Source organism: Rhincodon typus, chromosome 13 (assembly GCF_021869965.1).
Source record: "Rhincodon typus isolate 14 chromosome 13, sRhiTyp1.1, whole genome shotgun sequence".
Taxonomy (NCBI): Eukaryota; Metazoa; Chordata; class Chondrichthyes; order Orectolobiformes; family Rhincodontidae; genus Rhincodon; species Rhincodon typus.
The window spans coordinates 14,184,645-14,206,858 of record NC_063344.1 but is presented as its reverse complement, the minus strand read 5'-3'; the positions used below and the strand labels follow the sequence as shown (position 1 = coordinate 14,206,858).

Sequence of the window (22,214 nt, the reverse complement as noted above, 5' to 3'; positions counted from 1 at the left end):
AAACGTCAGCCTCTCTGCTCCTATGATGCTGCTTGGCCTGCTGTGTTCATCCAGCCCTGCACCTTGTTGTCTCGGATTCTCCAGCATCTGCAGTTCCTACTATCTCTGATCAAGTGATTGTGTGAGTTCAGAGAGCTGATAACAGAGGCTCGGATGACCTGAAGGATATGCAGACGGGGTGAGATGAAAAAGTGGGAGAAGAATCGAGACGGTCTGAACTCTAGCATGGACCTCCTGGACCTCCAGTATGTATATTCCATGCAGTTCTTTTACATAATTATAAAGAGCGACTGGATCTGAAAACCGAGCTCTAAAAGAAGGAGAGACAGAGACAAACAGACACAGCAAGAATGTACAGCTGGTGCCAGCTGCCCAGTTAGTCCATTTCCATTGCTGACCCCTTCTGCTTCCCAACCCCCATCCAGTTCATAAGTCAGCTTTTGCCCCCATTGAGTGAAATGAAAGTCATTGATTTTACACTGAAAGTCCTTTCTGAAGTGAATCAAGTAACAACCTTCATGCATACTGTTGTCCAAATGTGAGGATGTCCTCATGGTTGCTGCATTTCCATGTTTTTAGCAGGGAAAACTCCTCATCAGTTTGGGGCATTCTGAGATTGTGAAAACTGCTATATAAATGCAGGTCATTCTTGATATCAAAGGGATCATCAGACTTTTGACCAGTGCACCATATGCAAGTCTGTTATGGTGCTCTTTGATGTCCCAACATAAGCAGTGTGGAGCACAAATTCTCTTCAGTTCTCTCTCCTTCTGAAGGCAGATCTTGACAACGTTTTGCAAAACTATGGCAAAGTGTCACAACCTTTTAACTACAAATTAGGGCAAGAAGATAAACCCCACGTCGTCTTCTGCTGGAACCAAGGCTTGTTGATATTAAGCTGATTCCACACTGGGCTTGTCTAACCAAAGGAGCTAACTGGCTCCCCATTTGGGGAGAACACCAAGCACTGGCAAATCAGAGTCAGAAACCACAATCTCATTGCATTCTTGAAAACAACTGCACACTTCCCAAACAACTCCTTCATGTCCGTTAGGGAAGGAAATCTGTCATCTTTACCTGATCTGGCCTAAGTATGACACCAGAAACACAGCACTCTGGGTGACTCTTAACTGCCCTCCAAAATGACCTAGAAAATCACTCAGTTCAAGGGCAATTAGGGATGGGCAACAAATGAGGGCTTTGCCAACAATGACTCAGATCCACAAAGGAATAAAAGAGAGTTAAAGAAATTGGAAAGAAATATTTTCTTGAACAATTGATGGTGAGCAATTCTTCAAAAGCCAACGGTAGGGATTTGATAGTACATTGGTTACCTTCATCATAACCTCAGCGAGTGTAGGAATTGACCTTGTGCCATTGGTTTTAATAATCATTCTTGGGACATGGGTGTGCCAGCTGAGCCAGCATTTATTGCCCTTCCGTAGTTGCCCTTGATGAGATGGTGAGGTATTGCTCTGCATCACAAACCAGCCATCCAGCCATAACACAGTGTGGAGCTGGAGGAACACAGCAGGGCAGGCAGCATCAGAGGAGCAGGTAAGTTGATATTTCAGGTTAGGACCCTTCTTCATAAAAGGGTCCCGACCCAAAACATCCTCTCAGTTTGCGGAGCATCTGTGCTCTGCATGCACCAACCGGCCAAACCTTCTGGTTGCCATCCACTTTACCTCCCCCTCCCCCTCCCACTCCCCTGGTCACATGTCCATCCTTGGCCTCCTCCACTGTCCGAGTGAGGCCAAATGTAAACTGGAGGAACATCACCTCATATTTCACCTTGGGAACTTACAGCCCAATGGCCTGAATATTGACTTCATCAGCTTCAAAATCTCTCCTCCCCCAACCCGTCCATCTTCTGACTCACGTATCTACTGACCAACCACAATAACGTCTGACCTCCATCCACCTATCTCCATCTCACCTACCCTCACTTCAGCCCCATTCCCCTCCCTCTATTTATTTCTGTGCTCCCGTCCCCCTCCCCAGTCCTGACGAAGGGTTTCGGCCCAAAACATTGACTTTCCTGCTCCTCGGATGCTGTGCTTTTCCAGCTCCACATTTATTGACTCCAGCTTCCAGCATCTGCAGTCCTTTCCATCTCCAGATGATTAAGTTTAGCTCGTCTGGTTATACTGAGCATCACAAATACCAGTCTTCAGCCAACTTGATTCACACTGTGATATTCCAAAATGGCTGAAAACATGAGCTTCAGTCAGGATACTGGGCCTTTACAATATGACGGAAAAAGTACTGAAGACTTCAATTTGCCATGTCTTAGCCAAGCTGTTCCAGTAGAGCGACAGCACTGGCATTTACCCAACAATGCGATGAACCAACTAGATATGTCCTGTCCACCGAAAGCAGAACAAATTCAATGAAGCCAAATACTATCACCTCAATCTACTCTTGATCAGGAACAAAGTAATGAAAGGGGTCATCAGCAGTGATCAAGCAGCGCGCGCGCCTAGCACAATAACCTGTTTACTGAAGCTCAGTGTGGGTCTCAGGAAGTGAAATCCCTTGTGAGGAAGAGAGTTGGAACAACATTGCGGCTCATAGTGTCACTGATGGATGGATGGGCTGTTGCACAGTTCATGGCATTTGTCTTGTATTGTCTGTCATTTGGTGTGATGTACGATGTGATTTTAATGTTATTTATTTTAGAGTTTGGATTTTGATCTAGTGGCACGTGGATTTTGGTCGGAGAGGTTTAATGATTAACTTGTCAGCAATTTTACAGCCATGATTTTTCATCAAACCAGTATCAGAGAGAGAATCGCTGGGGTGATACTGGGAATTTGTTCACATTTTGAGATTTTTACAATTGGGAAGAGTAAATGTTGTAAAGCATTTCTTCAGTTTAGAAGAATGAGGAATGTACCTTTAGCTTGGGGGAAAAGCCCATAGCTTGGAAAACTTTTGGTTTCAGTTTTCAGAAGTTTTGATTGAAGTTAGACACAATCAACAGTTTCTCCAGGAGAAAGAAGTTAGTTTAGAAAAAGTTAGGAAATTGGTAGAACACTGACGGGGTAATGTGAAGCGAAGAAATATAAGCTCAGTTGTGTGACTAATCAAGAAAAAAGATCGTCAAATTCTCAAGACTAGGAACTAGGCGGAAAATAATGTAAAGTCAAGCCTACGGATGGTACAGAAGGGAATTCTCTCTGGTATTTGAGTCCTGTAAAGTGATGGTATTGGAATGGACTTTTTTTACTGTGAGTTCTGAAATCTTTATAATTGTATTCTATGTAACTAGTTTGGTTTATTCTATTTCATTTTTCTTTTATGTAATATTTTATTGTTAAAACCAAATCTGTAACATGGCGTGCCTGTCTTTCAGTGAAAGACCACCTTGTTAAAAAGAGCCAGATTTCAGTCTGGAATATGACTTATCCAAAAAAAACACAACAGCTGGGATCATAACAGTGACTAATCTGTGGTTTGTGTTTGACCACAGTTTGCCTGTTAACTTCTGTTTACCTTAATTATGGTTGTTAGAATATAGGCTAGATGGTATTAGCTGCTTACTTTGTCGAATCTTACGCAGTAAAATTTATTCCGTTTATTTGTGAGCAAGAATCTTGTGGCTTTATTCCTTTAGTAAGCAATGTTGTCTTTACTAAAGTTACCGTGAAGGTCCGAACTGAATTGCAACTCAGAAATGTGTGCATTCATTTCAATGTGATTTGCACAGTGCTGGTATAATAAGGCAACATTAATAGAGTTAGAAATCATGCCATTTAAAAGTAACATTCTCAGAAAGCTGCTCCTGACACTTAATATCTCTCGGGATTCATAGCTATGTTATTTTTGACTAAGCAGATTCATGGTTCAATCCCTGACCTGATCTTCTTCAAACCTGTTTTAGGGTTAATATATTGACTCTTGCCCTTCCTGTCTTAATTCTATTTAAATCAAAATCATATAATGTGTTCAGTTAAAGAATGCATTACAGTAAATCGACAAGCAATTTTAACAGCTGTCCATTTTGGGATGTGCCCGTTTGCTGAATGAAACTAGCATCCTGAGCCGTAATCTCGTTTCCCAGGAATGTATTCCAGTGGTCAATGATCTTCGGTTTAAAGGAGCACTCCAGATATTAGCGCCAGCAGTGACTCACATGTCTCCAAGTCAGGAAGTTATGGATTCAAGTCCTGCTCAAGGACTTGACCACAAAAATCAGGATTGACTCCCCAGTGCTGAGGGGTACTGCACTGTTATAGAATTCACACAATGTGTAAGCGGTCCATTCAGCTCATCGAGTCCACATTGACCTACCAAAGAGCATCCCACCCAGACCCAACACCCCACTACCTCTCCCTGTAATCCTGCATTTCTCATGGCTAATCCATCCAGCATGCACATCCCCAGACACTATGATGCTGAGGTGCCAGTGTTGGATTGCGGGGGACAAAGTCAGAAGTCACATGACACCAGGTTATAGTCCAACAGGTTTATTTGAAATCAGAAGCTTTCGGAGCGTAGCCCCTTGACCTTGCTATTCAGGTTAGCCAGGGGCACAGTAAAGGGAGGGAAAAAACTTCTGGTTTAAACTGCAGGCCTGACTGGTAAGGCGGATGAGCTCAGAGCATGGATTGGCTCTGGGGACTGGGATATTATAGCTATAACAGAAACATAGAATCATCATAGAATCCCTACAGTGTGGAAACAGGCCCTTCGGCCCAACAAGTCCACACCGAACCTCAGAGCATCCAACCCAGACCCATCCCCCTAATCTACACATCCCTATGGGCAATTTAGCATGGCCAATCCACCTAGCCTGCACATCTTTGGACTGTGGGAGGAAACCGGAGCACCCGGAGGAAACCCACGCAGACACGGGGCGAATGTGCAAACTCCACACAGACAGTCGCCCAAGGCTGAGAATCGAACCCGGGTCCCTGGAGCTGTGAGGCAGCAGTGCTAAACACTGAGCCACTGTGCCACCCCATGGCTGAGAGAAGGGCAGACTGGCAGCTCAATGTTCCAGCACACAGAAGCTACAGGCATAACAAAAGTACAAGTAAGTGCGGAGGCAGCGTCGCCCTTTTGATAAAGAGAATATAACAACAGTGGTTGGAGAGGATATTCTTAAGGGGTCATCAAATGAGGCCATATGGTTAGAATTTAGAAACAAGAAGGGGATGGTCACTCTGTTGGGACTGTATTATAGAGCCCCAAATAGCCAGCAGGTACTAGAGGAAAAGATGTGTAGAGAGATTGCAGATACCTGTAGGAACAACAGAGTAGTACTGGTTGGAGATTTTAATTTCCCCTGTATTGACTGGGCCAGCCAATGTGTAGAAGGCCCAGATGGGGTGGAATTTGTCAAATGTGTCCAAGAAAGTTTCCTCAATCAATATGTAGAGAGCCCTACTTGGGAGGGTGCAACCTGGACCTCCTCTTCGGAAACAAGGTTGGGCAAGTGACTAAAGTGAAATTTGGGTCCAGTGACCATAACTCTCTCAGTTTCAACATAGTTATGGAAAAAGATGGGACAGGTCCACAGGTTAAGGTGCTAAACTGGAACAGGGCCAATTTTGGGGCCATTAGGCAGGATCTAGCAGTGGTCAATTAGGTGAGTCTGGCAAATGGGAGGCTTTTAAAAGTGTGGTATCAAGAGTCCAGGGACAGTATGTCCCTGTTAGGGTGAAGGGAAAAGCTGGCAGATTTAGGGATCCCTGGCTAACAATGGATATTGGGGCTCTGGTCAGGAAAAAGAAGGCATACATTGGGTTTAAGCTATTGGACTCAAGTGAATCCCTAGATGACAATAAAAAATATAGGAGTACACTTAAGAGTGAAATCAGAAGAGCAAAAAGAGGGTATGAGGTGGATCTGGCAGATAGGTTAAAAATAATCCCAAGAGGTTCTATAGCTATATTAAGAGTAAATGCGTGGCTAGGGAGAGAATAGGTCCCCTTAAAGATCAGCATAGCTATCTATGTGTGGAGGCACTGGAGATGGGAGATTTTTAATGAATATTTCTCCTCAGTGTTTACCGAAGAGAGAATCATGAATGCTAAGGAAATAGGAGAAACAAGTAGGGATATTTTGGACTGAATAAATAGTACCAGAGAAGCGGTGTTTGCAGACTTAGATCGTATCAGAGTGGATAAATCCCCTGGGCCTGATCAAGTTCATCCTCAGACGATGTGGGAGACCAGAGAAGAAATTGCAGAGGCCCTTGCAGAGATTTTTGCTTCATCTTTAGCCACTGGTGAAGTTCCGGAAGACTGGAGGGTGGTTAATGTTGTTCCATTGTTTAAGAATGGTAGCAAAGACAAACCAGGGAACTACAGGCCAGTGAGACTGACATCATTGGTAGGCAAGTTATTGGAGAGGATACCGAGGGGCAGGATTAACCAACATTTGGATAGTCAAGGTCTGTTTAGGGATTGTCCGCTTGGATTTGTGCGCAGGAAGTCATGCCTGACAAATATTTTAGAGTTTTTTGAAGAGATAACCAAGAGGATAGATGAGGGTAAGGCAGTGGATGTTGTCTATATGGGCTTTAGTAAGGCCTTTGACAAGTTCCCACATGGCAGGTTAGTTATGAAGGTTAGGTCACATGGGATCCAGGGAAAGCTAGCTAATTGGATTCAAAGTTGGCTTGATGGAAGGAAGCAGAGGGTGATGTTGAAGGTTGTTTCTCGGACTGGAGGCCTGTGATTAGTGATGTTCCTCAGGGGTCGGTGCTGGACCTTTGTTATTTGTTATTTACATGAATGATCTGGATGTGAATGTACATGGCATAATTAGTAAGTTTGCAGATGGTACATAATTAGGAAATATTGATGTTAGCGAGGAAGGTTATCAAAAATTACAAAGGGATCTTGATCAGATGGGGAAGTGGGCTGAGGATTGGCAAATGCAATTCAATACAGATAAGTGTGAGGTGGTGCACTTTGGAAAATCAAACCAAAGTAGGACTTATACAGTAAATGGTAAGGTCTTGAGGAGTGTTGTGGAACAGAGGGACCTAGGAGTACAAGTACATAGTTCATTGAAAGCAGCGTCACAGGTAGACAGGGCGGTGAAGAACGTATTTAGCTGGCCTTCATCGGTCAAGGCATTGAGTAAAGGAGTTGGGATGTTATGTTACACTTGTACAAGTCATTGGTGAGGCCGCACTTGGGAGTATTGTGTACGGTTTTGGTCACCCTGTTATAGGAAAGACATTGTTAAATTGGAAAGTGTGCAAAGAAGATTACTAGTAGGCCTGAGTTATAGGGACAGGTTGGCCTGATGGGACTTTATTCCTTACAACATAGAATGTGGGGTAACCTTATTGAGGTATATAAAATCATGAGAGGCATAGATAGGATGAATGCATAGAGTCTTTTTTCCAGGGATGGGGAATTGAAAACTAGATGCATGGGTTTAAAGTGAGAGGGGAAAGATTTAAGAAGGACCTGAGGGACAACTTCTTCACACAGAGTGGTGCGTATATGGAATGGGCTGCCAAAGAAAGTGGTTGAGGATGGTACAATAGCAACATTTAAAAAGCATTTGGATAGGTACATGGATGGGAAGGGTATAGAGGGATATGAACAAAACATGGGCAATTGGAACTAGCTGAATAGGCACCATGGTCAGCATGGACCAGTTTGGGCTGAAGGGCTAAAAGTTAACGATGATACTCGACAGCCACATGAGAAAATAAATTGTACAGGATGGGCTGAATGGCTAAAATTGTTGGTGATACTCGACAAGCTGTACGACCTTGAATGAGTCCTGTGAACATTCCTTTGAGTCGAAGATGACACCTGCAGCTTGTTTTCCTATAGCTGTGCTTTCTGTACCAGCCAGCAGTCTTGTCTTTCTTTGTGCTGGCTGCTTGTTAGACTGTATAAGAGAGAGAGAGTTTCGTTCCAAGTCGCTGGACTTTGCCTCGGATTGGGATCGCGAACGGTGCCAGGAACAGCCTCAGTCTCCAGACCAACCATCGATCGAGGGACCCCCGATGCGCAGAAGGGGGTGAGGTTTATTGGATCTTTCCTCTCTTCTTCATTCTTTTTATTTATCTTAATAAACATTCCTTTCTTTTTCTCATCTTTCATTATTACTTAATAAATGTTCATATTTTAGCAAATTGCTGCTGTCGAGCCTTCTCTTAACTACATTTAGCCAAATCTGAAAAGAACTGCTTGGATGCACTCTGTGATCCAAGACACAAGGCCAATCCACCTAAACTACAAATCTCCCACAAACATCCACCCGAGTGTGCAATGAACCTGGGTCCCTAGCACTGTGAGGCTGCAGTGCTAACCACTGAGCTACATGCCATCCTGTTGGTGTTAGATTTTGACTGAGACATTAAGGCAACATTTGCTCTCTCTGGTGGATATGCAAAATCCCATGGCACTCCTTCAAGAATGGGCAAATACCTGATATCCTGGCCTCGACAACCAGAACAGTTTGCTGTTTGCATGAGATTATGGTGTTAAAATTGAGCAAAACATTTTCAGCGATACAAAAGTGACTATACTTCACTAACTGTAAAGCATTTTGTGACACCCTATGGTATGGTGCTATGTAAATAGAAATCTGGCCTGAAATATGCATTATGCCATCTTGCTTTAGCACCAAAATACAAACAGAAATTGCTGGAGAAACTCAGCAGGTCTGGCAGCCTCCGAGGTGAGAGGAACAGAGTTAATGTTTTTAGTTTGAAATGATTTCTTCAGAAGCATTCTGAAGATGACTTGAAAATTTAAAATGCTGTTTCTCTCTCCACAGACGCTGCCAGGCCTGCTGAGTTTCTCCAACAGTCACTGTGTTCATTTCAGAATCCCAGCATCTGCAGTATTTTGCTTTTATTTGATTCTCGGAGCATTTCTTTTTAAATTGAGGTATGTAATCATGTTAGTCTCTTTTTTTTCTGTCCTACTTTAAGTTTTTCTTTTGGGAGCTATCCTCAGAAGCTTCTCTTTCTGAAGCTGGAGAACCTACCAAGTCAAAATTTACCCTTTTATCTTTACGCTTATGTTTAAAAGTGTTAATAACTCAGGCTTTTAAAATGACAACAGTGTTCCCAAGTGCATAGTGACCAAAGTTATACTTCTCTCCAATCCTGACAGTGCTGTTAAACCTATTGGAGTGATATAATGCTTGGGCTGATTTCCAAAGAGTCAAACTTGCCAGTTCATAGCCCATGTTTTGCCTTTCAAAGAGCACTGTCCTCACCCAAACTCTCCAACAATGTATCATTAACATGCCCTAAAGCTATGGCAGGGAGAAGCAAATAGGTGCCATGCTGTTATTCTGCTGTTTTATACCTTGGGTCAGACTGTTCCAATTACAGAACAAACCGTAACTTCAAACTCAAAGGCACAAGATACAATGTGAAGGCTGCGTCGTTTTTCATGATTTCACAAAATCTTTAATGAGTCAATAGCACAATGTTCAAATCATGGCAAAATAGAATACAAGAAACTTTAGAAACTGGAGTTTCTTAAAATGGTTGAACGATATAGGGTTTGACAGAGAATAACTATTTCATAGGGTCCTACAACACGGAGACAGGCCCTTTGGCCCAAATGGATCCATGCTGACAAAAATGTCCATCCACGCTAAACCCATTTCCTTGTGCTTGGCCCATATCCTTCCTAACTTTTCCAATCCATCTATTTGTCTAAATGCCTTTTAAATGTTGTTAACGTACCCGCCTCAACCATTTCTGCTGGCAGTTCATTCCATATGCGTACCACCCTCTGTGTAAAAAAAGTTGCCCCTCAGCTTCCCCTGTATTCTTTCCCTTCTTACCTTAAACTGATGCCCTCTAGTCCTCGATTCCCCAATCCTAGGAAAAAGACTGAGTGCATTCACTCTATCCATGCCTCTCATGATCTTATACACTTCGACAAGAGTCTGTCTCTACAACTCAGTCTCCTACGTTCTAAAGAAAAAGGTCCTGGCTTTTCCAAAATCTCCCTATAACTCAGTCCCTTGAGTCCTGGCAACATCCTTGTAAATTTCTTCTGCACTCTTTCCAGTTTAATAACATCCTTCCTATAGCAAGGTGACCAAAACTGAACACAATACTCCAAGTGTGGCCTCACTAATATCCTGCAACGTAACTTCCCAACTTCTATATTCAGTGCCCTTATTGATAAAGGCCAGCGTGCCAAAAGCCTTCTTCACTGCCCTGTCTACCTGTGACTTCACTTTCAGACGCCTGAACTCCAAGGTCCCTTTGTTCCAATATACTCCTTAAGGCCTTACCATTCACTATGAAACTCCTACCTTGATTTGACTTTCCAAAATGCAATATCTCACAATTAAACTCTATTTGCCACTTATCGGCCCACTTCCCCAGCTGATCAAGACCCTGCTGCAATTTCTGATAACCTTCCTTACTGTCCATGATACCACCTATTTTAGCGTCATCCACAAACTTACTAATCATGCCTTGTACATTCTCATCCAAATCATTGATATAGATAACAAACAGCAACGGCCCCAGCACTGACCCGAGGCACACCACGAGTCACAGGCCTCCAGTCCAACAAACATCCTTCCACTATTAATCTCTGCTTCCTACCCTCAAGCTAATTGTGTATCCAATTTGCCAGCTCTCCCTAGATTCCATGCGATCTAATCTTCCAGAACAGCCTACCATATGGAACCTTATCAAAGGCCTTACTGAAATCCATATAGACTGCATCTACTGCCCTGCCCTCATCAACATTCCTGGTCACTTCATTAAAGAACTCTAACAAATTTGTGAGGCCTGATCTCCCATGCACAAAGTCATGCTGACACCTCTTAATCAAACCCTGTCTCTCTAAATGCATGTATATCTTATCCCGCAGAATCTTCTCAAGTAATGTACCTACCACAGACATTAAGCTTACAGATCTATAAATCCCCGATGCATCCGATAGACAGCCCATACAGTGGGGCAATGGAGTTAGGCCATTCAGGGATGGTGGCGGAAAGCACTTGGTGTGTGTGTGTACGTGTGTGTATTGGCGGGCAGCGTGGGGCTGTCGCAGATTTCAAAACACAAACTCATACATTTTTAACTCTGCATGGGTATTTGAGTGTTCTGGGACCAATGCATGTAGATAGAGTATGGGGACAGATCAGCCTTGATCCCAGTGAATGGCAAAACCGTTACAAAGGGCTTCCCACTGTTCCTATGGGAAGAATTACGACAGAAATAAAAATGAGGAGAGATCACAATCAGGTAACTGTTGGTTACCCCTTTTGGCTAGATGGTTGGGTTTGCAGATGTAAATTAACACTAATAGAGTGGGCTCGATTCCCACACTGACTGGGGTTACTATGTAGGAATCTCCTTCTCAACTCCTTCTCTTGCCTGACGCACAGTGACCCTCGGGTTAAACCTCCACCATCGTCTCTTTCTCTCTAATGAGAGGGCAGCCTGCAGTCTATTGGGACTATGGTGACTTTATCTTGCCTATTACTTATTTACTCTACAACACAGCGTCAAACCCTGACATTTTCCGCGAGAAACGCAAAAGTCATAAAATCAATTCTACGATGCATTCTCCATGCACAAACCTATAGCGTGAGGAAAAAGCTGTTGGAGTTAATTGGAAGCTGAGTTTTACAAGGAACCTTGATGAAAAAAATTTCCTTTTTAACCTATTGAAGGCAGAAGCTTTTTCCCACAGTAATCATTAAGGAAATTTTTGATGGCCTCATTGTCATTCATCAACCACGATCACAGGGGCAACTACAAAGGGAACATTGACAAACCAGCACCAGAATGTTAATGAATACTATTCATACCAATGTTGCAGCCAAAAGGATTATTGATGAGTGCAATGAGCAGATAATAAGCAAATAAATCCCTGTTGTATTCCGAAGGCAAACTGCTTCAAGTAACTCTCTCATGCTTAAAGATACACTTTCATACTTGCTGTCACAGTAACCAAGAATTGGCTACAAAGAATTACAATTAACAGTGACGTTGTTTTAATTTACATGGCCCTGTCAACCATAACTCACTGCACGATATGCCACAATGAAAATAACACTGGCGATCCTTGGGGAATTTAAACCCAACTGTGAAATAGCACTGAATGAGCTAACATCAGAAACTGCAAAGACACCTTACTGCCCTGTCCTAAACACTACCACACATCACCCTCAAGAAAGCAGATACCCAGAAGTTGGCAAGACACACCAAATCATATGCATCTTAAGGAATGGTGACATTTTTTCTTAGAGGGTTGTGACTTCTGCCTTCCTCAAAAGGAGGTGGAAGCATTGTCTTTGAATATTTTCAAAGCAGAGATGAATAGAATCTTACTAAGCAAAGGTTATCAGGGTTGGGACGGTGGAAATGTGGAGTTGAGGTTACAATCTGATCAGCCAAGATCATCTTCAATAGCACAGCAGGCCTGATGGGCCAAAATGGACAAATTTTCCTCCTAACTCATATGTGCATAAGGTAGACCATGACTGCCAAATATTCCATTTCACTAGCTGCCTCTTTATGTCGTCATTATCTTCAGGAATAGTGCCAGAAGACTGGAGACTAGCAAATGTTGTCCCCTTGTTCAAGAAGGGGAGTAGAGACAACCCTGGTAATTATAGACCAGTGAGCCTTACTTCAGTTGTGGGTAAAGTGTTGGAAAGGATTATAAGAGATAGGATTTATAATCATCTAGAAAGGAATAATTTGATTAGGGATAGTCAATACTGTTTTGTGAAGGGTAGGTCGTGCCTCACAAACCTTATTGAGTTCTTTGAGAAGGTGACCAAACAGGTGGATGAGGGTAAAGCGGTTGATGTGGTGTATATGGATTTCAGTAAAGCATTTGATAAGGTTCCCCATGGTAGGCTATTGCAGGAAATACGGAGGCATGGGATTGAGGGTGATTTAGCGGTTTGGATCAGAAATTGGCCAGCTGTAAGAAGACAGAGGGTGGTGGTTGATGGGAAATGTTCATCCTGGAGTTCAGTTACTAGTGGTGTACTGCAAGGATCTGTTTTGGGGCCACTGCTGTTTGTCATTTTTATAAATGACCTGGACGAGGGCGTAGAAGGATGGGTTAGTAAATTTGTGGATGATACCAAAGTCGGTGGAGTTGTGGATAGTGTGGAAGGATGTTGCAGGTTACAGAGGGACATAGATAAGCTGCAGAGCTGGGCTGAGAGGTGGCAAATGGAGTTTAATGCGGAAAAGTGTGAGGTGATTCACTCTGGAAGGAGTAACAGGAACACAGAGTACTGGGCTAATGGTAAGATTCTTGGTAGTGTGGATGAGCAGAGAGATCTCGGTGTCCATGTGCATAGATCACTGAAAGTTGCCTCCCAGGTTGATAGCGTTGTTAAGAAGGCGTATGGTATGTTAGGTTTTATTGGTAGAGGGACTGAGTTTCGGAGCCATGAGGTCATGTTGCAGCTGTACAAAACTCTGGTGCGGCCGCACTTGGAGTATTGCGTACAGTTCTGGTCACCGCATTATAGGAAGGATGTGGAAGCATTGGAAAGGGTGCAGAGGAGATTTACCAGGATGTTGCCTGGTATGGAGGGAAGGTCTTATGAGGAAAGGCTGAGGGACTTAAGGCTGTTTTCATTAGAGAGAAGAAGGTTAAGAGGTGACTTGATAGAAACATACAAGATGATCAGAGGATTAGATAGGGTGGACAGTGGGAGCCTTTTTCCTCGGATGGTGATGGCTAGCATGAGGGGACATAGCTTTAAATTGAGGGGTGATAGATATAGGACGGATGTCAGAGGTAGGTTCTTTACTCAGAGAGTAGTAAGGGCATGGAATGCCCTGCCTGCAAAAGTAGTAGACTCGCCAACTTTAAGGGCATTTAAATGGTCGTTGGATAAACATATGGATGATAATGGAATAGTTTAGGTTAGATGGGCTTCAGATTGGTTTCACAGGTCGGCACAACATCGAGGGCCGAAGGGCCTGTACTGCGTTGTAATGTTCTATGTTCTATGTTCTGGTGTGAAGCATGCATAAACACACAGTCTTTCAACCTGAAGTGAGTAGCATTGCTACAGCATTCACAACCAAGTCAACACAGTTGGATTTATGTCACCTTTGGAAATCAAAAGTATTTGTTGCCCACAAAACATAAAGGGCAACTGATTTCACTCTTCTCAATTTTCTAAGAACTGCCTTTTTCCGAACCTCGGGCTATAATTCAAATAGTTATTTAGCTCCCTTCATGAGGGCATAGCTATCTCTTCATAAAGACTCTTCCTAAAAGGGGACCAATTAGTCTGCTACTTTTCCATTCTCAGACCAAGACTGATTACCTCACTCTCTTATCAGCATTGTATGCAAAACTAAATGCTATAGCAAACATTAAATGGCATAAGGGAATCTCAAATTCTTCCTTGACTGCATAGAGTCAAAATTATGTTATTTTCAATCTTTGGAATACTGTCCACTTAAACAACTTTACGACTGCTGCAAAGCACTTCAAGCAAATTATCATGACCACAAGAGTTGATATCTGGAATGCTTCCTGCCTATTTCCTGCACTCCAATCTTGTACAAACTGCAGTAAATCGCAAGCATTTTACTTACACACAATCTTGCAACAGCCTCACATAAAATCCTGTTAAATACAAAAAGTAGGCCATTCAGCCCCCTGGAATCTTCTCCACCATTCAATAAGATCATGGCCAAACCTCCTCTTTCCCACCTGTCTCCCTTGTATCATTCACCCTTGTTCTTGTGATTACATCGGCTCGGAGTTCCTTTCATATTCTTCTGTGCACTCATCACTCCATGTCTCAGTCAATGTACTTAGCTGTGATATACAAACTCCAATCTGTTGACCTCCAATAGCACAGTACACCACCTGCCCATTGCTTATCATCTTTTATTAATGGCCAATTCCAACAGCTCCCCTCCCCTCCATTCTTTGGCACTCTCTTCCAAAACCACTATGCATTTATGCCTCTCACCCTTCTTGTATATGTCTCTTGGAGACCATTCTCATGTTTGCGTTTAGGGCCCACCTCTATTGTTTGTTTCTTTACAGTTTGTTTCTTCTCCCTCCCCCAAGACATTTTACAGCATTCAGAAAAGTTTGTCTTCACATAAGGTAGGACTTGAATGGCGAGTTCCTAATGTTGCCCAAGCTGTAACAATATTCCAATTTTCAGAAGTAATCTACTATGCAGAATACACACAAGGACTGGTTAGGAGCTCCAATGACAAGCCTTAACTACAGGACTCAGCTACAAACTCAAAAAGAACACAGAGAGATTTCAACACCCAACATTTCCAAACATCAATGCTCAGGCTGTTCCTGTAATCTTCTCCAGCAAATTCTGCAAGTTCTCCATGTTATCACTGCTCCTCCAGTTCTGAACTCTTGAGAATTCCTGTTGCCTAGAACTTAAGTTTCAGGATTGCCTGCCTATAACGCTCCTTCACTCTACTTCTTTACCTCCATCTCTCTAATTCTGTACCTCTCTCTCCTCCTTTTACAACACTCTTCTACCTTCTGGGTAAGCTGTTGGTCACCTGATACCTGCTTATGCAGCTTGGTGACAAATTTTGTTTGACAACAATCTGTGAAGGGGCTTGGAGGTTTCCTTACTTTAAGGGCTCTGTATAAATTCAAGTCGCTGTGGAAATTTTTCCACTGGGTCAATGCAACTTCCTGCGCATGACACAGAGAAACATAGAAAATAGGAGCAGTAGTAGGCCATTTGGCCCTTTGAGCCTGCTCCACTATTCGATATGATCATGGCTGATCAACAACTCAATACCTTGTTCTCACTTTCTCCCCATAACCCTTGATTCATTTAGCTCTAAGAGTTTTACCTAATTCCTTCTTGAAAACATTCAATATTTTGGCCTCAGCCTCTTTCTGTGGCAGGGAATTCCAAAAACTCAACCACTCTCTGGGTGAAGAAATCCCTCCTCATCTCAGTCTATTCCCATTCTTTTAGACTGTGATCCCTGGTCCTGGACTCTCCAGTCACTAGGAACAGCCTTTCTGTGTTTACCTTGTCATATCCTGTTAGAATATGATAGGTTTCTGTGAGATCCCTCTCTCATTCTTCTAAACTCCAATTCAATCCATATTCCAGACACCATAAGAGAACATTCAGTCCACTAAAAGTACATGGAGAAATAGGAGGAAGCTGTTACTTTTGTTAACCATACAGGTTGATTTTTCTTAATCCAAATTTTTTTTTTCCTTATCCCATTCAGCTTACTTTGAATTTCATTGCTCCTACAAATCTTTCGACAAACATTAAAGGTCCAGACTATTTTAATCAATTGTACAATTTACCCCTGGCACTGGCAATGTGAGCAAATGATGGTCCAAATTTCCTGGACCTCAGGGGCAATGCAAAGGAGGAATGCAAATAAAACCAGATTCAACCAAAAACAAAGTAACTGAGCAACAAAAACCACAACTAACTCACATGATGCTGGATCTCTGGACGTCACTGATGTTGGAGAACAGATGATGCCTCTCGGTTTTGGTCATAGTTAAGTTCAGTGCTTCGGAATTCTTAAACATGCGGATCAGGATATCGAGACTCAGCATGTAGGAGTGTTCTGATGAAATCACTTCAAATATAGCCTGTTGAGAAGGACAGAGTTTGGAGTTCAGAGTATTGACAAAGAGTCATATCTGTGGTTTAATGGTTCATTTCTTCAGCGTCATCCTTGTTATCATCCCATTCTTTGCCCTCCATGGCAGACAAGAACCTTCAGGTGGCCATTCAGCCCTTTGAGCTGGTTCTACTATTCAATTCGATCATGGCTGATTAGGACCTTAATCCCATTTCTCAACCTTAGAGTCACAGATATGTACAGCATGGAAACATATCCTTCAGTCCAACTCGTCCATGCTGACCAGATATCCTTAATTAATCTAGTCTCCTTTGCCAGTATTTGGCCCATATCCCTCCAAACCCTTCCTATTCACTCACCCATCCAGATGCCTTTTAAATGTTGTATTTGTACCAGCCTCCACCACCTCCTCTGGCAATTCATTCCATACACACATCCTCCTCTGCGTGAGGGTCCCTTTCACTTTTTCTCCTCTCATCTTAAACCTATGCCCTCTAGTTTTGGACTCCCTTACCCTGGTGAAAAAAACCTGGGCTATTTACCCTATCCATGCCCCTCATGATTTTATAAACCTCAATAAGGTCACCCCTCAGCCTCCGATACTCCAGGGAAAATAGCCCCAGCCTATTCAGCCCCTCCCTATTGCTCAAACCCTCCAACCCTGGCAACATCCTTGTAAATCTTTTCTGAACCCTTTCAAGCTTCACAGCATCCTTCCCACAGCAGGGAGGCCAGAACGGACCTTGGTTCATTAATCCAGGATACACTAGCTTAGCAAAAATTGAGAAACCTCGGAAATTCTCAATTGACTCTGCACTCATCTGCATATCTTTATAAGCAAAGGAATTCTAAGTTTTCCACTGTCCGTTGCGAGGAGAATTATTTTCTGTCACACTCCTGAATGATCTAAGTTTAATTATAAGGTTATGGCCTATGGTTTAGGATTCCTCCACCAGAGAAAATGGTTTCTGTTCAAGTACCTAAGAACTCATTTGACCATTTGGTATAGCTAATTTCGAGCAGATGCCCAATCACCAGATCATTTTGAATCTCACTATCTCCCAATGACATTCTATGATATTACCATCACCGAATCTCCCACTATTACGAACTTTGTGTTACTGTTAATCAGAAGCTGAACTGATCCAGTCAGATGAATATTTTGGTTACAACAGCAGGTCAGAGGGTAGGAATCCTGCAGTGAGTAACTTGCTTCCAGGTTCCTTAAAGTCTGTGCACCATCTCAAGGCACTAGTCTGGATGGATGCAGCCACAACAATACTCAAGAAGTTGGATACCTGGTTTTAGCAGTCCTTTTGGCTGGCAATCCATTCCCCACCTTCAACATTCACTTCCTTCACCAGTGATGCACAACAATAGCAACGTGTAGCATCTATAAAGTACACTGCAGCAACTCAACAAAGCTCCTTTGACAGCACCCTCCAAACCCATGGCCTCCATCACCTCGATCGACAAGGGCAGTAGACAGATAGAAACATCACCCCTTCAAGTTCCCCTCCAAGCCACTCACTATCCTGAGTTGAAAATATGTCATTGTTCCTTCAGTCTCACTGAGTCAAAATCTTGGAACTCCATCCCTAACAGCATTATGAGCCTACAGCAATTCAAGGAAGTGGTTCACCAATGCCTCCTCATGGACAATTAGGGATGGACTATAAATGCTGGCCCATCCAGCGACACAACATCCAATGAATGAATACATAGACCATCCAGTGATCTGAACTGACCTATCAATACCAGATGTATTAAGTTAAAAGTTTAAGAATATACTCCTTCCAACTCCATTTTGATTTAGCCCCTTCCCACTCTCCCTATGTATCCCTCACCTTTGATGGTTTCCATTGCCTTCAACGGGCTATGGATGTAAATTGGAAATGTATGTGATTTACTGGTGGCGATTAGTAGATGCAAAAGAATTTAGTGATTTAGTGATGGGGGAAGAAAAAGTTCAGTTGTGTGTTTTGGTCATATTCATAGCATCCAAACCATGTAGGTAGAGGCCATTCAGCCTGTCAAGTCTGTACCAACACTCTGAAGAGCACTCCACCCAGACCCAAGCCCCTGTAACCCCACATTTACCATGACTAATCCACCTAGTCAGCACAGTCCTAGACACTGTTGGGCAATTTAGCATGGCCAATCTACCTAATCTGCACATCTTTGGACTGTGGGAGGAAACCAGAGCATCCAGCAGAAACCCACACAGACACAGGGAGAATGTGCAAACTCTACACAGACAGTCACCCGAGGTTGGAATCAAACCTGGGTCTCTGGTACGGTGAGGCAACAGTGCTAACCACTGAGCCATGTGTACACTTCTGGATATAAAAAAAAAAGTGATATTGTGATAGTCTGTGAGAATAGTCTGACACTGGCCTGCGCTGGATAAATACTCTCAAAGTATTGCTGTTTACTTGGTCCTGCTTCTTTATCCCAAGATTGATATGTTTTCCCCAATGTAACAAAGGTCCAATTATAGGACACCAGCCACTATAGACATGAGGTCCCCTCACTGTTACTGAGCAGGAATATCCTGGTCTGTACAGCTTAATGTTAAACAAAGTTGTGTGTTTACTGATTGAGGTAATGGGATGTCAAAACAAATCTAAATTATAGACTGAAATGCAAACAAAAATTGCCGGAGAAACTCCGCAGATCTGGCAGCATCTGTGGAGAGAAAGCAAATTTATTGTGATGAGATCTGGATCACTGGATTTGAAATGTTAACTCTGCTTTCTCTCCATAGATGGCTGCCAGACCTGTTGAGTTTCTCCAGCAATTTCTGCCTTTGTTTCAGATCTTCTGCATCTGCAGTTCTTTGCTTGGTTTTAATTTAGTACAAACTGTGGGCTCCTGGTTTGACTTGGGTGACCTTCAGGCAGCAAGATATTTACTCTCCTTTGGTAGCTGGATTAGAGTGGGTGCGGAAGTGAAAGTGAGAGATTTTGAATAGACTTTCCCCAGTATGTTATTTCCCTTTTTAACTGCAGTTAAAGTAAGGGGAATTCATTCTTGGCCCAGTATCATAAACCATAAAATGCACAGGACACTGCAGACAACTGAAAGACTGTTCTGGTTTATGTTCTTGACTGCAACAGTTTAATAAGTAATTTACAACACAGAGTGATGATAAAATGTCACTGTGAATCTACATATAAAGGAAAGGAAATAGTTGCTTCAGATTGTTTACACAGAGCATTTTTGGAACCTAAACAAAATGGAAAGTTTCATCCTGTTCACCTTCCACCATCCTGGTGGGCATTTAAGTAAAATGGGGTAATGGATTTGTGCAATGATCACAGTTCAATTCACTCACAAGGTGTGAGTGTCACTCATACTACAATTCACGTACAACAGACCAGGAGCTGAGGTGAAAGACAACTTGGTGGAGGATACTTTTGGGCACCCTGGGTCCAGAGTTAAAAGGAAGCACATTGTACTTATTACATGCCATGATTTAGGAATGTAGGCATTAGCGGTCAGAATTAGGGCTTTCAGCCCAATAAGCCTGCTCTGCCAATCAATAAGAGAGTGATCTGATAGTGGCCTCAAGTGTGCTTTTCTCTCTGAGCCCCATGACCCTGCACTCCCTTTGCGATTACAACTCAGATAGCATGAACATCTTCAATGAACCTGCCTCCACTGTTTTTTAAGGAATAGAATTCCACCGACAAACGACCCTTTGAAAGAAAAAGAGTTCTCCTTATTATCTCTGTCTTTTACATCTTAAATTACTCTCAATTGTATTTTCTGACAGGAGTCAATCAAATTTGTATTTGAATGGAGATAGTAGGAACTGCAGATGCTGGAGAATCTGAGATAACAAGGTGTAGAGCTGGATGAACACAGCAGGCCAAGTAGCATCATAGGAGCAGGAAGGCTGACGTTTCGGGCCTAGACCCTTCATCAGAAAAAAAATTGTTTATGTGGTTTTGTTATTTTTCGATAAGGCTAGTATTAAAGAGTCCATTGCCCTTTGTTTTGGCTTTTGACATTGTTCTTCGAACTAATGTCATCTGTGTTTTCAACGTGCAATATCAAGCCCACATTCCAATATTAATACAAATCATTATCACAAATGTCAGTTTTTTGTTGTTTTGTCTAACTTTTTTTTAACAGACATGTTTTGGAAATATGTGAACGCAGAACATTTTTCTCACATTCCTAAGGCTGGTCATTCTAATTAAGGTTTTAGTCCATTTTATTATTGATGAGTTAATGCCTCTAAGTTAAGTGGAGGAATTTCATGCCATGTATTTATTTCTGCAACGCACAATGTATGGAAACCATTGTACAGACTATGGACAGGATCTATAGTTTGACATTTTTAAAAAAAGTTATCCAATTTTCCTTTTAGATAATGCCAATTTTACAACTCCATGGTCTCCATTACTTTTTAAAACACCAGCACAATAAATTAAATTTGGATTGAGCAACTTTTGAAACAAACAAAGTGAATTTACTGTTTAACCTGGAATTGGAGAGTCAGCCAAGGTTCAGATCCTCAATATCCAGAAGTTTCCTTGGTCCATAATGTTTCTTTTTGTATATTTTAATTATCATAGACAGAATCTATTTCATTTCTATTGCTTTAGAGGCTCTTTATCTGCCACTGTCTGGGATTCCATTAATTTTCAAGGGAAACTTGATCCTTACAAAGCAATGTTAAACACCACAGAATTGCCTTCAGAGGTCTCCATTTGATCAGTCATTGTAGCGTACCACTAGAGATACTGGTGGCTTTGAAAATTCACTTAAAGCATTGTTGACCGTATCTTCTTTCATGCTATATGGGTTTTTATTGACAGATGTGCGTTGAGCAACCAAAGCTCTCATGAAGCTGGTGTTCTTCCTTTGGATATTGCGACTATTCTTTGTAGTCTTCGATAAACTTTTTGTGCTTATACCAACAGGTGAATTCTGACAGGTCAGCAGTGCTTTGAAACATCTGTAAAACTAGACAGATTCAAATAAATAAACTGAGCATCAAAAGGAACCTTCAGTCATTAGTAAAATTTATTACTTTAGTCATGAGTGACTAAAATAAATCATGTAGCCATCATGGCAGTCAAATAGAGAAATACCTCTAGTACAAAATAAAAGATTAGTAAATGCATAATTTAAACCTTTAATGTAATGGTAGGACCCTACCAATTACAGAGGGCCAAAGGGACTGGGTGTGCCTGCCCACAGTTCTTGGAAGACAACAGGATAAGATGATTAAGGTGACATATATGATGCAAATTACTTGAGGCTAAGAATATAAGAAAATAGAGGTTTTCTTGGAGATGTATAAAATGTTAGTTTGGTCTCAGTAGGAGTAGTGTGTGCAGTTCTAGTCACTAAACTACAGGAACGATGTGTTTGCATTAGAGAGGTTGCAGAAAAGATTCACCAGGATATTGTCTCGACTGGAGCATTTCAGCTATAAAGAGAGATTAGTTAGGCTGGGTTGTTTCGTTCTTCCTGAAAGCAGAGAACACTGAGGTGGGGGGGAGCTTGAATGAGGTATAAAAAGTTCAGGAAGGCATAGATAAGAGAGATGGGATGAAACACTTTCTCCACTATGGGGGTGGGGTGGGGGGTGTAGCGTCAATATTTAGGGACAGTGGAGTTAAGGGAAAGG

At 42.3% G+C, this 22,214-nt stretch overlaps 1 protein-coding gene across 1 annotated transcript in view; it reads right to left on the bottom strand.

Moving 5' to 3' along the window:
- Positions 1-22,214, bottom strand: part of LOC109914594 (rho guanine nucleotide exchange factor 26) — a 178,289-nt gene that overhangs the window by 117,222 nt on the left and 38,853 nt on the right. Inside the window, exon 6 of the mRNA XM_048604693.1 lies at positions 16,414-16,574. Within this exon, the coding sequence (XP_048460650.1) occupies positions 16,414-16,574 (161 nt within the window). The remainder of the gene's footprint in view (positions 1-16,413; positions 16,575-22,214) is intronic.